This window comes from Salvelinus sp. IW2-2015, linkage group LG9, assembly GCF_002910315.2.
Source record: "Salvelinus sp. IW2-2015 linkage group LG9, ASM291031v2, whole genome shotgun sequence".
Taxonomy (NCBI): domain Eukaryota; kingdom Metazoa; phylum Chordata; class Actinopteri; order Salmoniformes; family Salmonidae; genus Salvelinus; species Salvelinus sp. IW2-2015.
In genome coordinates this window covers 498,682-517,202 of record NC_036849.1, presented here as the reverse complement: position 1 = coordinate 517,202, position 18,521 = coordinate 498,682, and the positions used below count along the sequence as shown (strand labels likewise).

Here is an 18,521-nt window from a genome sequence, read left to right as displayed (position 1 = left end):
GGGGGGGGGGGGGTCGAAAGTTGTGTGTATTTGTGGACAATGGCATGACTGTGCGTTGTGTAAGGGTGGGTTGCTGTGTGGGTGTATTAGGCATGTGTGAGAGTTAATGGGTGTGGTGTGTTTGTGCATGTGTGTGCCATTCCACACAGGACAGGCTGTGCCTGTTCACTTTCTGCGTGTCTATGCTGCAGGTGCTGATTGCATTTGATGTACTGATTATTATAGTGTCACACACTCCATAATCTTTCACTTGTACGTTCCACCTCCACACTTTAACTAGGCAAGTCAGTTAAGAACAAATTATTATTTACAATGACGGCCTACCCCGGCCAAACCCTAACCCGGATGACACTGGGCCAATTGTGCACCGCCCTATGGGACTCCCAACTACAGCCAGTTGTGATAGAGCCTGGAATCAATCCAGGGTCTGCAGTGATGCCTCTAGCACTAAGATGCAGTGCCTTAGACCGCTGCGCCCCTCGGGAGTCCACTTTTAATGCTTCTGTTATTCTGGGGTTATTTTTGACTCTCTGAGAAGTACTGTAGCTTGTTCTATGGCAGCTCTATTATAGAAGTTATCCATCCTTTGGGAAGGTTTAAACTGTGTGTTTAACCTTTTCCCTGGCACACTCTCTCTTGGATGAACTTGTCTCCCAGACAGCCACCCTGCCAGCCTACGACATTCTAACATGAGAAGCTGTTTGTTGTTTGTCCACCTCTATTTGTTCTTCTCTCTTTGACTATGTCTCCTCCTTTCACACACACTCACTCTTTTTACATTATCTCTCGATATTCCCGTATTTCTCTCTCCCCTCCTCTCTCTCTCTCTCTCTCTCTCTCCCTCCGTTGTCTCTCGCTCGCTCTCCATTTCTCTCCGACAGTGAGTTCTGAAGGGCCTTTTCCAAACCTACACCATCACGACTGCCTGCTGATGTTTTTCTGGACAGCGCTAGTGAAAGATGTGGTGGGAAAAGAGAAGCGGGTGAACGGTCCCCTGACAGAGATTTGGCCCTAAAAGAGCACATTTTGTGGAGAGCAACACCTATGCAGTTCTACTACGTGATGTCTTTCAAAAAAGCCGCTTTAGAAAGGATTACTTACACATACTGACCAGCTCATGTTATAGACAGAAGCGAGCTACATGGCAGACCAATCTGAACTCATCTCTCGGCATTTCCAGCCCAACCATTATCTCAGCCAATCATGGCTAGCAGGAAGGTTCCTGACTTTTTCTTTGGCTAAAACAACTAGGCTCGTAATTTAAACAATTTTATTCGTATTTACAGATGGCTAACAAGTTTATTATGAAGGCACATGAAAGTTCACATGTTCCAGAGCCATTTCTGCCCAAAAATGCCCGTTATGATAAATGCGTTTACGTTCAAATGGCTCTCCTGTGAAGTAGGAGACATACGCCTAGTTTCCTGAAATGAGTCACAAAAGAATGCAGAGGAGAAACAAAATAGTTCTCAGTTCAGCTCTCTAAGATTAAACTCTCTACGATTCATATGGACTCTCTAACCGGTTCTCATATTCTAGAAAGAAACATAAAAAGTATTCTATTGTGTGTAGTTGCATATTAACTGTAACAGAGTAAATATTAGATCTTCACTGTAAATAAAGAACTCATTGCCTGTTGGTACACAAGTGTTGCGTCCTGCATATTTGCAAATGATAGCTGTAATGTATAGTATAGATTACATTTACACTGTAAACAAATAACTAATTGAGCTATTTAAGTCTCCAGGAACTACAGTATACTTTCCTATAACAATTAAAACCAGTAATTCCTCTTGCATATTTGAATATAGAGAAGAGATTCGATCTACATGGTAAATAAAGAACAAATCCACTGGGGCTATACATTTTTACAAACACCAAGACAAGAAAATATACTATACAAGCTCACAAAAGCTCCCGTTAGGACTATAGAAATAAATCAAATGTTTTATCTGTAATGGTTATGATAAATTAGGCATTGCTGCGCACTGTTGGCATATAGATAAATGCACACATATTTTTTTACAGGGGTTGGCCTTGTGTTTTTTTTCCCGTGCGAGTACTCGAACAGTAAAAAAAAAAAAATGAAAATGCCTATACGTACAAGACGACATACTGTCTCTCACATATTGGCGTCTGTCTGACGGTGTTTCACGTTAACACGAACCCAACCCAGTTGTCGGACAATCGGCAGCAGCCCCACTCCTCATCTTCTTTACCTTTAAAACGACATTGCAACACAGCGCTATGCTCGGTACCTTACGTCTCCGTAGTGTGTGAATTTACCTTAGCCCTAAACCCTAACCCTAAATGTATCCCTAACCTTAATTGTAACCCTAAACCTAAACCTAACCCCTAAGCCTAAAATAGCTTTTTTTCTTGTGGGAACTGGCAAAATGTCCCCACTTGTCAAAATGTTTCTTGTTTTACTATGAGTACTTCTGTACCCTACAAGGATAGTAAAACCAAACACACACACACACTAACCCTAAACCTAACCCCTAAGCCTAAAATAGCATTTTTTATTGTGGGAAATGGCAAAATGTCCCCATTTGTCAAAATGTTCCTTGTTTTACTAAGTGTACTTCTGTACCCTACAAGGATAGTAAAACCAAACACACACACACATACAAACACACACACTACTCCCCATTGGGCCCAGGAGGGTGGGCCGTGTTGTTATACTTTATGTTCAGACTTCACAGGGTGCACTTAGATTGATGAGGTCCTGGCCCCCTGGGAGGCTGAGACTGCATGGTGGTGAATGGTGGTGAATGGTGGTGACGTAAACCAATAGGGTCTGGGTGAGGTGCCTGTTTACAGTGTCTGCTGGATTAACTGATTGGGGTGGAGGCCCCTCACATCATCATCTTAGGGCGACATGGGGTTCTCCCATCTCTAGTCATACTGTATAGGAGAATGCCAAGGGTGGGGGATGCAGGCAGTTACTGGGAGTGGTTATGGTGGAAGCGGATGGAGACCTCTTGTGTAATGCATTGGACAGAAAGAGACTGTTTTGAGGGTGCCAAAACAATAAACATGTAGCCAAGCCCTTTATGATTAATGAGAAACATCCTCTCAGTTAATTGGGGTGCACTCTGGGACCATATGTGGTTGCTGTGTGTGCGTACGTGTGTGTGTGCGTGCTCATGTGCATATGTGTGTGTGCGTGTGTGTTGTAGGAACGTGACATGGCTTTGTCATGGGACTCCCTTGCATGGTCTGCAGCTGTGTGACAGAGGAAATAGGTCAAAGGTCGTTGCTGATGTAAGGCCACAGCCCTGGCCTTGAGGCTGTAAGCGGGGGCACAGGGGCACCGTGCCTCTGTGGAAGTGATTCTGGGTCATAAAGATAGGAAATGTGGGGGGTTTGAAAACAGACCTGGACCATATAACATGGCTGGCCGCAACTGCAGACCACACATACTGTAGCAGACCACACACAGCTCTAAGCCTGGCCCAAAACCAACCTTTAGGCTTAGACTAGAAGATTAGGAGTTAGTCAGTGGTGTTAAAAGGAAGCAATTGTCATACTTGAGTAAAAGAAAAGATGCCTAAATAGAAAATGACTGAAGTAAAGGGGAAAGTCACCAAGTAAAATACTACTTGAGTAAAAGTCTAAAGGTTTTTGGTTTAAAATATACTTAAGTATCAAAAGTAAAAATATGAATAATTTCTAATTCCTTATATTAAGCAAACCAGATGGCACAGTTTTTTATTTATTTATCGATAGCCAGAGGGACACTCCAACACTCAGACATAATTTAGGCAGTAGGGATGACCAGGCTTGTTCTCTTTATAAGTGCGTGAATTGGACAATTTTCCTGTCCTGCTAAGCATTCAAAATCTAACAAGTACTTTTGGGTGTCAGGTAGAAATATAAATAATAAAGTACAGATACCACAAAAAACTACTTAAGTAGTACTTTAAAATATTTTTACTTCAGTACTTTACACTACTGTAGTTAGTTGATCAATCTAGACTCAGGGGTAGACGTAACATAATAAAGGAAAATCCGGGACACTGAAATTAGTAAGATATGTTACATTTGGTACGGTATGTATTAATTTGTGGTTGTCCATCTATTTCATATGATATGTTACGAACTACAATTTGACACCTTGTAGAGCAGAGTTCTCCAACTGGTGTCCAGCAGCCCGAATTTGGCCCGTGGCTGGTTTAATTTGGCCCCCCAATTTTTCAGAGCAAAAATATTTTTAATTATTAAAAAAAGTTTGCGAACATAAAAGACAAAAAAACAGGAAATCAGCTCCAAGTGATTTTGTTTAAGAAATGGTTCCAAGTATTCCCACGCATAATAGAGAGAAATGTGATCGTATACAAATGTAAGCAAGGTTTGATATTATTATGTTTTAGTCAAACACACTGTATCTGTTTGGGCGTCTTGAGGTCAATTTGTCATCTACAAATTATTTGTAATTATGTTCTGGCCCCCCACCATCCACTCCCCAAAAAATGGGCCCGTGGCTGATTCTATTTGATGATCCCTGTTGTAGAGTCTATGCCCTGACGAGTTAAGGCAGTTCTGGGTGAAAGTGGGGGTGCAACTCAATATTAGGAAGGTGTTCCTAATGTTTGGTATATGTAACATGTCTCCCATGGGAGCAAACAACATCTTAGACATTTCGAAAGTTCACTTTTTTGGTTGAGGGCAGACACTGGTTTTGAAGTTCGCAGGCAGGGTTACTTCATCACGTAACCATGACCGACTCAGGTCCACTACATATACTCAGTGTATATTATAAACTGGGTAAATCGAGCACTGAATGATAATTGGCTGACAGCCGTGGTATATCACGTGTATGACAAAACATTTATTTTTACTGCTCTAATTACGTTGGTAACCAGTTTATAATAGCAATAAGGCACCTTGGGGGTTTGTGGTATATAGCCGCGTTGCGTCGTGCATTAGAACAGCCATTAGCCGTGGTATATTGGCCATATGCCACACCACCTCGGACCTTATTGCATAATTGTACCATGGCATTTTAGAATACTTGATTCTGATTGTCTTTAAGGGCATTCTAGAGCATGAATTACTTCCCTATAACACATGGTAAATCAGCACAGTAGAATTCAATGGCTACAGTTCATTTTTAAATGTTCTATGTTTGAGCTGCTTTTGAAAGCACAAGTCGAAATGAAAACATTATTGGCATTGTTGAATTCAATTTTCATTAAAGCAAGCTATGACTACTTTGGTTTGGTTAGCTAAACTAGCAAGTGGTTACCAAGGCAACTACTGTAGCTATCTAGTAAACTTGCTAGCTACTTCTATGAATGTTGAACACATTTCTTGCAGCAAAACTATTAAGTTATAGCCATGAAAAGGGATAATCAACTCAGGGCTCTGTGCGTTCTCTGGAAAATGATGCAACTTCGTGGAAGGTTAGTTTCACTCCGCATAGCCCCTCGTTGATTATCCCTTACAGAAATTGTAATATTTTTTCATGTGGTTGTTGTGACACTGAGTCAGCATACTGCCAAACAGCACGCAATTTAATGGTCTGACCCAGTTAGTAATGAGCACAAGGAGAGGCCGGTGTCCCTCCACCGGTTGAGCGCTGTGTGACAGCTTTTTTGCCCATTGCCTCAATCACAGGGCACCCGCGACAGGCCACTTTGTCAAGTAGTAGCCGTGCTCCTGCCGTTCACATGCCATTTTCCTCACACAGCCCAATCGCCCTTCTCCCAACCGACGACACTACAAATGCCAGTCGGCGTCAAGACGCTTTTTCAGCGGCAAGCCAGCGATGTGCCTACTCCCTTTTGCAACTTATTTTTTATATATTTATAGATAAACTCAGCAAAAAAAGAAACGTCCTCTCACTGTCAACTGCGTTTATTTTCAGCAAACTTCACGTGTAAATATTTGTATGAACATAACAAGATTCAACAACTGAGACATAAACTGAACAAGTTCCACAGACATGTGACTAACAGAAATGGAAAAATGTGTCCCTGAACAAAATCAAAAGTAACAGTCAGTATCTGGTGTGGCCACCAGCTGCATTAAGTACTGCAGTGCATTCTTTCTGTGAGATGTTACCCCACTCTTCCACCAAGGCACCTGCAAGTTCCCGGACATTTCTGGGATGAATGGCCCTAGCCCTCACCCTCTGATCCAACAGGTCTCAGATGTGCTCAATGGGATTGAGATCTGGGCTCTTCGCTGGCCATGGCAGAACACTGACATTCCTGTCTTGCAGGAAATCACGCACAGAACGAGCAACAGGGTTGGTGGCATTGTCATGCTGGAGGGTCATGTCAGGATGAGCCTGCAGGAAGGGTACCACATGAGGGAGGAGGATGTCTTCCCTGTAACGCACAGTGTTGAAATTGCCTGCAATGACAACAAGCTCAGTCTGATGATGCTGTGACACACCGCCCCAGACCATGACGGACCCTCCACCTCCAAATCAATCCCGCTCCAGAGTACAGGCCTCGGTGTAACGCTCATTCCTTCGACGATAAACGCGAATCCGACCATCACCCCTGGTGATACAAACCGCGACTCGTCAGTGAAGAGCACTTTTTGCCAGTCCTATCTGGTCCAGCGACAGTGGGTTTGTGCCCATAGGCGACGTTGTTGCCGGTGATGTCTGTTGAAGACCTGCCTTACAACAGGCCTACCAGCCCTCAGTCCTGCCTCTCTCAGCCTATTGCGTACAGTCTGAGCACTGATGGAGGGATTGTGCATTCCTGGTGTAACTCGAGCAGTTGTTGTTGCCTTCCTGCACCTGTCCCGCAGATGTGATGTTCGGATGTACCGATCCTGTGCAGGTGTTGTTACACATGGTCTGCCACTGCGAGGACGATCAGCTGTCCGTCCTGTCTCCCTGTAGCGCTGTCTTAGGCATCTCATTACGGACATTGCAATGTATTGCCCTGGGCACATCTGCAGTCCTCATGTCTCCTTGCAGTCTAAGGCACGTTCACGCAGATGAGCAGGGACCCTGGGCATCTTTCTTTTGGTGTTTTTCAGTCAGTAGAAAAGCCTCTTTAGTGTCCTACGTTTTCATAACTGTGACCTTAATTGCCTAAGCTGTTAGTGTGTTAATGACTGTTCCACAGGCGCATGTTCATTAATTGTTTATGGTTCATTGAACAAGCATGGGAAACAGTGTTTAAACCCTTTACAATGAAGATCTGTGAAGTTATTTGGATTTTTACAATTTATCTTTGAAAGACAGGGTCATGAAAAAGGGACATTTCTTTTTTTGCTGAGTTTACATTGGATGCCATGTCCATTTGAAAAACAGTACTGAAAATGGTTATGTATGTGCAAAATATCAGATAAAGATTGCCAGTCCTGGTTCCCTGGATCAACAGGTGATGACAAATAAATCCAGTCAAATAAATTTTTTATTTTATTGACAGGCTTCTCACACAGTGCAATGGCAACAAAATTGACAGGTGACAAAGGTGACATAGGGAAGGAATCATATCAGTGACATTGTAAATATACTAAAATATATATTTATACACTTAACAAAAATATAAATGCAACATACAACAATTTCTAAGATTTTACTGAGTTATAGTTCATATAAGGAAATCAGTCAATTTAAATAAATTCATTAGGCCCTAATCTATTGATTTCACATGACTGGGAATACAGATATGCATCTGTTGGTCAAAGATACCTTAAAAAACAGGAGTGTGAATCAGAAAACCAGTCAGTATCTGGACTGATGACCATTTGCTTAATCTCCATCGCATAGAGTTAATCAGGCTGCTGATTTTGACCTGTGGAATGTTGTCCCACTCCTCTTCAATGGCGTACACGTCGCTCCAGAGCATCTCAAACATGCTCAATGTGTGACATGTCTGAGTATGCAGGCCATGGAAGAACTGGGACATTTTCAGCTTCCAGGAATTGTGTACAGATCATTGCAACATGGGGCATGACATGAGGTGATGGCGGTGGATGAATGACACGACAATGGGCCTCAGGATCCCGTCACGGTATCTCTGTACATTCAAATTGCCATTGATAAAATGCAATTTTGTTCGTAGCTTGGAGCACTCTGTTCACAACGTTGACATCAGCAAAACGCTCGACCATATGACGCCACACACATGGTCTGTGGTTCTGATGCTAGTTGGACGTACTGACAAATTCTCTAAAACAACATTGGAGGTGGCTTATGGTAGAGGAATTAACATTACATTCTCTGGCAACATCCTTGGTGGACATTCCTGCAGTCAACATGCCAATTGCACGCTCCCTCAACTTGAGACATCTGTGGCATTGTGTTATGTGACAAAATGACACATTTTAGAGTGGCCTTTTATTGTCCCCAGCACAAGGTGCACCTGTGTAATGGTCATGCTGTTTAATCAGCTTCTTAATATGCCACACCTGTCAGGTGGATGGATGGATTATCTTGGAAAAAGAGAAATGCTCACTTACAGGGATGTAACAAAATTTGAGAGAAACACGCTTTTTACGCGTATGGACAATTTCTGGGATATTTTATTTCTACTTATGAAACATGGGACCAACACTTTACATGTTGCGTTTATATTTTTGTTTGTATTTTTAAAGACATATTGTGTATAGGCATATAGTATGGAATAACTACAGTGCACTAGCAGCATAGAATTATAATGAAAGTACTGTATTTCTACATAGTGCAATTAGGTGACATAACTATTGCACTGTTCCGGTAGACTAAAGTGATTTAAGCGTGTACAGAATATGAATAAATGTCTGTGTTAGGGTGCAGTAGTTAGCCCAGGGTTCAGCTGCTGGATCAGTCTTGTGGCTTGGGGGTAGGGCTGGCTTTGAGACAGGTGGTCCGAGACTTGATGTTAACCCTCATTGCAGCAGATCCCTCTCCCCTGTGCGCCACCTTCACAATCGAAGACCCCTTTCAGGTAACGGGTGACCTGAATCTCGACTGCCTCAGTGGCATCTCGGGTTGCAGAGTTATTCCGAATGGTTCCTATACACAAAGAAAGTACATTGAGTTACATTTCAATTGCACAATGTCTTACACAACAAGTAAAAAAGAAATACTTAAAACTTACTGTGAAGAATGGTCTTTAGAAACAAGTCCTTGAAACAGACCTTATCCCCTGCTCTGGTCCAGGTTGTGCCGATGGCAAACCGGTTTGACAGAATGCAAGGTAGCGTCTGCCACACTGTCGACTTCAGGTCCTTGGCAACCTTTACAGTCAGAAACCTAAGCTACAAATGGAAAGTATTAGAAATGACACATTATGTTAACATATTTCCATCCCCCACCCTCCAATATTTTATATACATTTATTGTGAATGTCTGTAAAGACAGTTATCAGATTTCCAATAAGTATTTACATGTAATATAAATGCCTTCTGAGCAGAGAAATTTAGAACATGCTGCTGTCACTTCAGATTATGATGGTCGCAACAGCAGGGTCAAAGATGAATGTCTCTTTCTTCTTCCTGTAAAAAGCAAAGGCTATATAAAATTCAAAGGACACTTACAAGTCTCTCCTGGAGCTAGGTGTCTTGGCTCAGCCTGGTCTCTAGCAGCTCCAGGTCTTGCCGGTCCTCCAGCGGGAGATTGATATCATAGGCAAGGAAAAATCTCCAACCGACCCATTGGCCCGTTGATAGGCTAACAAGGTATTCATCTTGTTATCCATCTCAAGTGTTCGTTCATCCACTGTTCCCATACGCCACGGTATAACACAGTAAGTGTGTTATGCAGATCAATAGAGAGAAAAATAGAGTTAATCACAGTCACACTCATAAAAACAATTACAGACCATGATGTTTAAGGCTACACCAAAAATACATTTGTAGGGCTGACCACAATTATTTGACTGTTCGATTGCTTGGTCGTTAGGCTGTTGGTCGACCGAGATTGTTATAGTCAAGCAGTAACAAATATATATATTGTCACACCCTGATCTGTTTCACCTGTCTTTGTGATTGTTTCCACCCCCCTCCAGGTGTCGCCCATCTTCCCCATTATCCCCTGTGTATTTATACCTGTGTTCTCTGTTTGTCTGTTGCCAGTTTGTTTTGTTCATCAAACCTACCACCGTTTTTCCCCTTGCTCCTGTTTTTCTATTTTTCCCGGTTTTGACCTTTCTGCCTGCCCTGACCCTGAGCCTGCCTGCCATCCTGTACCTTTGCCCCACTACTCTGAATTACCGACCTCTGCCTGACCTGACACTGAGCCTGCCTGCTCTCCTATACCTTTGCCTGCACGTGTTCGATTTAATAAACTTTTGTTACTTCGACACTGTCTGCACCTGGGTCTTACCTTCAAACCTTATGTATGTGTGTGTATATATATATATATATATATATATATATATATATATTTGCGCCCATCTCAGTGAACTAATCCATTGCGGAGGCCTAGAATAAAAGCCAATTCATGCTTAATCTGAAAAATGTGGTCGGAGGCTCCATATGGAGGGTGTGACGCAATTGCAGAGCCTCCAGAGGCCAAATCGAGATCTGTACTGCATCGCCATGCGCCTCCCAAATTCTGTAACAATGCGGAGGGCTCTGTATAGCTTTGCATTGACATGATTAATTGATGGTAGGTGGGGGTGGTACATCCTGTAGAAAACACAAACTCACTTCATTGACAAAAGCTCTGCACTGCTCCGCGAAGCGTAAGAAATATGAATGCCCCGACTTCTGCGGATGCTGTATCACCGTAAATGCTGCATGGCCAATGTAGATGTTGGGTTGACCATGTGCCCAGATGCTCAATGCACTTCTCTCTCCAGACTGAGCTCTCTCCAGCCAATTTCTGCACATTCATTGTTTCAAAACTTCATTGTGTGAATTGTTTGCGTTTGATTGTTAGGGTATATCAATTTCCCCATTACATACAGTGCATTCGGAAAGTATTCAGACCCCTTGACTTTTTCCACATTTTGTTACGTTACAGCCTTATTCTAAAATTGAGTAAATTGTTTTTTTTTTACTCATTAATCTACAGACAATACCCCATAATGACAAAGCAAAAACAAGTATTCAGACCCTTTACTCAATACTTTGTTGAAGCACCTTTGGCAGCGATTACAGCGTCGCGTCTTCTTGGGTATGACGCTACAAGCTTGGCACACCTGTATTCGGGGAGTTTCTCCCATTCTTCTCTGCAGATCCTCTCAAGCTCTGTCAGGTTGGATGGGGAGTGTTGCTGCACAGTTATTTTCAAGTCTCTATGTTCGACATGAGAAACAGACGCCTCACAAGTCCTCAACTGCCAGCTTCATTAAATAGTACCCTCAAAACACCAGTCTCAAAGTCAACAGTGAAGCGGGATGCTGTCCAGTTTGCGCTGTTCTGTGAAGGGAGTAGTACACAGCGTTGTACGAGATCTTCAGTTTCTTGGAAATGTCTTGCATGGAATAGCCTTCATTTCTCAGAACAAGAATAGACTGACGAGTTTCAGAAGAAAGTTCTTTGTTTCTGGACATTTTGAGCCTGTAATCAAACCCACAAATGCTGATGCTCCAGATATTCAACTAGTCTAAAAGAAGTTGTATTGCTTCTTTAAACAGAACAACTGTTTTCAGCTGTGCTAACATAATTGCAAAAGGGTTTTCTAATTATCAATTTGCCTTTTAAAATTATTAACTTGGATTAGCTAATACAACGTGACATTGGAACACAGGAGTGATGGTTGCTGATAATGGGCCTCTGTACTCCTATGTAGATATTCAATGTTTAAAAATCAGCCGTTCCCAGCTACAATAGTCATTTACAACATTAACAATGTCTAAACTGTATTTCTGATCAATGTTATGTTATTTTAATTGACAAAAAATTTGCTTTTCTTTCAAAAACAACGACATTTCTAAGTGACCCCACATTTTTGAACGGTAGTGTGTACGTTTTCCGACCCATATCTCTTGCCGGTGCATATCTCTTGCCGGCGCCACAGTGTCTTAATGTAAGCATGATTGCGTTCCGACCCCAGTGCAGCTCAGTGTAAACATTTTAACGGTAGGGTCGGTATCTTCTGGCAACAGAAGTATTTACATTCAAGTTGGTAACAGCTATGTTCTGAGCTACCTTCATGATTGCGGCCCAAACTTGGCACCGTTGGCCCGTTGTAGTGTCTCACTCTTTCTCTTGGTGCTCCATCTATCTACACTGAGCATATCCAACATTAGGAACACCTTCCTAATATTGAGTTGCACCCCCTTTTGCCCTCAGAACAGTCTCAATTCGCCGGGACATTGGCTCTACAAGGTGTTGAACCCGCTCCATGAAGGACATAACTCTACCATTCCAATTTACAATATCATTTTAGAACAAAATACCCTTTTCAAACATCTTTCCCATAAATACAGGTATTTTATCAACCAGCACATTTGAGTTCAGCCATAATATTTGTTCTATCTTTTCAGGGGGGAAGAAATTGAAATTGTAGCCAGCTTTGCAATGCTTGTTTGAAAAAGAGAGATACTTTGAAAAAAGTATCATTTTCAATTAATCAAAAATGAGACATGGCAATCTGCACAAAGGCGAAAAGGCCATTTTTAAACAATGGATGAGCTTTTCTTAGTAATCTACTTTAGAACCATTTAGGGTTCAAATAAAACTTTTGAATGAGTGAACCTTTTAGAGAGAGGTTTAGTGCTTTTATATTTAATAATCTCAACCCACCCAATTCATATTCATTATATAGATAGGCACGTTTTATTTTGTCTGGTTTAGCGTCCCAGATAAAGCAAAATATTGTTTGCTCATATGATTTGAAAAACGAATCATCAGGAGTAGGCAGCGCCATAAGTAAGTGGGTAAACTGAGATATGACTAGGGAGTTAATCAGGGCAATTTTTTCCATAAATAGACAGGTATTTACCTCTCCATGGTTGCAGGATCTTGTCTATTTTTACAAATGTTCTATTGAAATTCATTGTGGACAGCTTATTTATATCTTTTGTGATATGAGTCTGTTTCTGACCGTTTGAGCAGACACATGCACATTTGTGGCCTGCTGGAGGTCCTTTTGCAGGGCTCTGGCAGTGCCCCTCCTTGCACAAAGGCGGAGGTAGCGGTCCTGCTGCTGGGTTGTTGCCCTCCTACGGACTCCTCCACATCTCCTGATGTACTGGCCTGTCTCCTGGTAGCGCCTCCATGCTCTGGACACTACGCTGACAGACACAGCAAACCTTCTTGCCACAGCTCGCATTGATGTGCCATCCTGCATGAGCTGCACTACCTGAGCCACTTGTGTGGGTTGTAGACTCCGTCTCATGCTACCACTAGAGTGAAAGCACCGCCAGCATTCAAAAGTGACCAAAACATCAGCCAGGAAGCATAGGAACTGAGAAGTGGTCTGTGGTCACCACCTGCAGAATCACTCCTTTATTGGGGGTGTCTTGCTAATTGCCTATAATTTCCACCTTTTGTCCATTTGCACAACAGCATGTGAAATTTATTGTCAATCAGTGTTGCTTCCTAAGTGGACAGTTTGATTTCACAGAAGTGTGATTGACTTGGAGTTACATTGTGTTGTTTAAGTGTTCCCTTTACTTTTTTGAGCAGTGTATATAGTGTATTAAATCAATGGCAAAAATGGAGACTATTTTTGGCCATAATCAATAATAATTGATCTACTTAAACTGTAAATGATTAGGTGTATCACTTTTGTGTGTCATCCTCAATGATTGTAAATGCATTATGCCCACATGTGTGGCTGTATTGTCTTATTAAATTGGCAAATAAGTCTAATCAAATTAAAATCACAACAAATGTAAGGTATTTATAGAAACAACAAAAACAGTTTGCATCCTCAGGCTGGCTGTGGTTAGCTGGAAGGTGTCAGGCCGAATTTGAGATTAGAGAAATTCCTTGCTATTGTCTTTCAAATTAGCTCATGGCTAGATGGCTTGATGGCTTGGCTAGTGGAGGCAAAATGCTCGAGACGCAAAAGTGGCCTGCCAAGGGTTTCTAGCGGTCCTATGAGTAGGGGCTACCCGCCAGAGATGGAAATCACATCTTGAACGGCAAACTCCATTCGCCCGCTGGCGGTAGGAATTTATAGCCTTGGGTGTAAGGAAGGCAGCAAACGGCAAGTGGGAGGACATTTTTTGCGATCAGCGGAGTGAGCGCATGCCGTACTGAGAAAGAGAAGCAGGGGGAAAAAATTGAAAGAGAGGAAGGGGCGGTTTTGGGAAGAGATTACATTATTGCCATGTGTTATCATTTCCAAATGATGCTTGCAACATCGACACACCAAAGCCTTTGTCCCAGTGCCAAAAGCGCATCATGGAGGAACGTTGCTGCTCGAAGAAATCTGAATCAAGAGCCATGCCGGATGGTTAGGCTAGTTAGAACCCTCTGTGTTTGTCCCTATAAAGCTGCACACTGGCTTATCTGCTCAAACACAGGACAGATGTCAGATGTGGGGAGAAACCGGGCTTCTCGCTGGCACTAGAAAGTAGTAAGCTCAAGCTTGAGAATATGAGTAATACAAAATGCCTGGCCTGGTTAGTTTGGTATGCTAAGAAATGCATTGCATGCATACTGTGTCTTTCCCATGTGTCTTAAATCCAAGCGTTTGAAAAGTGATGCAATGATGATGAATGCAGAATGTAAAGCCTCAGTGGCAGACAGACCACAGCCTATAGTCTGATGGAGGATCACTGTGTCAGGCCAGTGACAGTCAGACAGCTGATCATCTCCTCTCCCCTTTCCTCTCCTCTCCCACACAGTGTGGTCTGTTTGTTGATCTTGCCTGGCAGACTAAAACCAAACCTGTTTTTCCAGGAGGGAGTTAATGGTCTGAATTTGGTCTGGTGTTCTGTTCTTTTTCGTCATGGATCTGGTTCTGGAGGAAGCTCTGCAGAAGGGTCACTAGCTGGCACAGCCACAAAGTCATAAAATCTAATTTTAAACTTAACCCTAACCTTAACCACAACGCTAACCCTAAAGCCTAACCCTAACAATATAGCTCATTTTGACTTTGCAGCTGGACTATCCAAGGGGAAATTGCTCAGTTCTGCCTCCAGGAAAAGACTCATTACAATAAACGCCAACCTGCTGTTTGGTCTATCTGTTCCACATTAAGAAATGGAATGGAATGGTTAGAATGGGCCCAGTACCATCATTGAATGCCTGAGCATTTGTGTTTTGTTCGGAATAGTTCCTAGTTTATTCCTACTGTTCTCTGCCAGTGGTCGGTCTCAGTGCTCTGTACCATTCTTCTAAAGTACAGTGGTACAGGTTTTTGTAACAAACTAGCACTAGGATATGATAAAGCATCATGTTGTACAACTAATATCAGAGCACAACTTTTTAGTGCCTGCAAGTCTACTGTTCTATCCCAGCGTTACATCCCATGCAGTGTTCTATCTGTGTTAAACTCTGCCAGATTCATGTGACTGAGCGTCCAGAGTCCAGCTGCTGTGTGACCACAGAGATTTGGTTTGCTCTGCAAGGGACCCCGACTACAGCACACTGACTACACATTGGCTACACAGCTCCTTTCTCTGCAGAACCTAGTCTTTTACCAGGCCATAGCGGCCCCAGACAAGACCAGCCCTAAATCAACCGTGGCCCTGGGGCTGATATGGAAAAAGTGACAGACCAGCCGCCCTAAATCTTACTGCCACTCTGCAGTCAGCTCAGTGCTGTCTCCCTCTGGTTGAGTCCCAAATGGCACTCTATTCCCTATGGAAACTGGTCAAATCTAGTGCAATTTTTACTGCACATAGCTGTAATTCTACTAAGCCCCTACTGCATGTTAGTTAAGACAGATGAGGCCAGCTCTCTGTTGGAGTCCTGATTTGTTGTTAGAGGAACCAATACTTGAGATCGTAGTCAAATGTGCACTACTGTATTTGCTTCGCCATATATTTTTGTTCCTACGCATGACAAGACCATGATAGTTACTCATACTGGAGATACTGGAGTATTCCCAGCAATGAATCACTTACCGGTACCCAACTTATACAGGATTAAACTGTACACTCCCTCTCTTTCACTCATTTCTTATCTCAGCTCTGAATACTTAGTGTATTCCCTTGATTTGTATGGCATCTCTGATCTCTAAGCTTATGTGCGTACAGCATGTGCATGAATCAATCTCAAACTAACCTTCTCCTTCTCTCGCCCTGTAGAAACTGGTGTGCGTATGTGGTTACAAAGACAGTGAGCTGTGTGGTGGAGGATGGAGTGGAGACCTACGCCAAGCCTGACTACCACCCCTGCTCCTGGGGCACACAGTGCTCTCGCACGGTGACGTGAGTATGCTCCTAACACACAAACACACGTACTACCACCTGGTGCCGTATACTTACTCTTACACATTTAGTTTAAACACGTATACCCAGACACCCACTGCATGAATCTGTCTTTGCCCATCTACTGTAGACAGACAGAGGATATAGTGATGAAAGAATGCCAAGGCTGAGGGGAATTGTGTAAGAAAGACCTTTTGGACCTAATGCCTCTAATGTCTGCCAACACACACTCACCCACGCTTCTTATGGAATGAACAGATTGGAAAGACAGACATGACGACTCGCAAAACTTAACCAATATCTCTGGGAAATCAGGAACTTTTTGACTAATCTGAAGCCCATACTATACAGCATCCCTCTCTCTCTTTTTCTCTTCATCTCCCTTCTCTCCTGTCTTTCTCTATCCTTCTCTTGAATGATTCTAGGCATGGTAGGCTAAGAGCTGTCATACTGTAATTTACATTTGTGTGATGGACAATGCCGTGGCTGTGCAAGCTGAGTCCTGTTGATTGAAGGCCTTCTACTGCCAGAGCCTCTGTCTCTCCCTCTGACACTCTCCCACAGCTGGGTAACAGATGACTGTGTATAAGCCTGAACCATACAGCGCATATACAGGAAAGGAAACAATATATGCCTTTTCACGCACAGGGGGATTAATTGCGAAACATTTATTTCCTTCTCAGTTTAAAGTGGAAAATAAAAAGCAGTTTCTTCTGAACGTGGTCCAAGCAACATGTTGAAATCTGTCTGTGTACGTGTGTAGTGTGTGTGTGTGTCGAGCGCATGTTTGTGGAGTGTGTGTGTGCATGTGTGTTTGTTTATCTTTTCTAGTTGTTTGACAATGCTTTAGGATCTCATTTTGGAGTTTGGCTTCTACTCTCCATTGCAACATACAGTACGTTTGCTACAGCCTGAGGAGTTAATTCAGGAATTTGCATACAGTGGAAGTATTCTCATCCATCAGAGAGGGGAGGGGTCTCCTATGAACTACGGTTATCTGACCAATGAAAACGAAGGGTGGTGGTCAGCTTGAGTTTGAATTAGGTTCATGTAAATATTGGGCCACTTGACTTGGGTATTAAGTTTGTTCATACAGTAATTAAGTATGTTTTGGCAGTTATCACAAATGTGTGCTATCAAATGCAGTGCATTCTGTTTCCCCAATCCTGAAATTCTTGTTACTTTTTCCAGATTACATGATTAGGTAAAAGGAGAATGCTACGCATACCTACCATGCTTAAGTCTTTCACAATAGAGAGTGACAGGCATTTCTGATACTGTGTGGAAAGGAGCTGGTGGATTAATTACAAACATGTTAAGGTCTGAATAGTTTCCCTGTAAATGATTTAATCAACGTTGGTATCCGGTGAATACCGGGGTTTAGAGTTACCTCAAAGTGCCTGTCAGGGCAGAAACCAGCGTCTGCTGTTTAAGCTTTGTGTTCATGCCTCCAAGCCCGGGAACGAAATTAAAACCCCAAATTAAATAGAAAACGTAATTAGGCAGAAAATGCCTAGCCTCTGGCTTTGTGGCCTGTAATGACTGAGTTTGGATTGACACATAAACATTCTCCAAACTGAGGCCTTAGACTGAGAGCAGTTTCAAGAGTTCAGAATTGCAGACAGGCCCATTGAAACTCAACTTGTAAGGGAAATTACGGATATTGTATAAACAAAATGAGTGAAGTAGTAAAATAAAACAATGTGTCAAGGCTCTTCAGTTAATGTTTAATGTTATGTTCTGCCAACGACTAGTGGTGTTATGGGGCAAAAGGCAGATGAACAATAAGTTGACAATTACCACATGCGACCAATTATGATTGCATAGCATCAGTTACATGAGCATTTAGCAGACACTCCTCTCTAGTGTGACCCAAAATACGTGCATTCAATTTAGATGGGTGAGACAACCTCATTTCGAACCACTTCACCATTGTTGTCGTTGTTGTCTCTGATTCTCAATAGGTATCGAACATATATGAAGCCGCGGTACAAGGTGGCCTACAAGATGGTGACAGACATGGAGTGGAAATGTTGCCATGGTTACACTGGGGACGAATGTAGCGAGGGGCCGAGTGGAGGGTCTGGTACCCAGATTGCTACAGCCAGACCCCGGCCGAAACCTTCCCGACCGGGTCAGACTGGAACCGGCACAGGACACGGAGGACAGAATGGGGGAGACGGTGGGTGGATGTCTGTTTGTTCTGCTCCTCCTCTACGTCTCCCTCTTCTTCTTCTTCCTACTTCTGTCCTCCTCTATGTCCCCATGCCACTCCTCAAATGGTAT

At 42.8% G+C, this 18,521-nt stretch overlaps 1 protein-coding gene across 1 annotated transcript in view; it reads left to right on the top strand.

Annotated features, from left to right (window-relative positions):
• Nucleotides 1-18,521, top strand: part of LOC111968410 (EMILIN-1-A) — a 70,547-nt gene that overhangs the window by 34,603 nt on the left and 17,423 nt on the right. The window contains exons 2-3 of the mRNA XM_070445074.1: nt 16,113-16,235; nt 18,200-18,417. Coding sequence (XP_070301175.1) covers nt 16,113-16,235; nt 18,200-18,417 — 341 coding nt within the window. The remainder of the gene's footprint in view (nt 1-16,112; nt 16,236-18,199; nt 18,418-18,521) is intronic.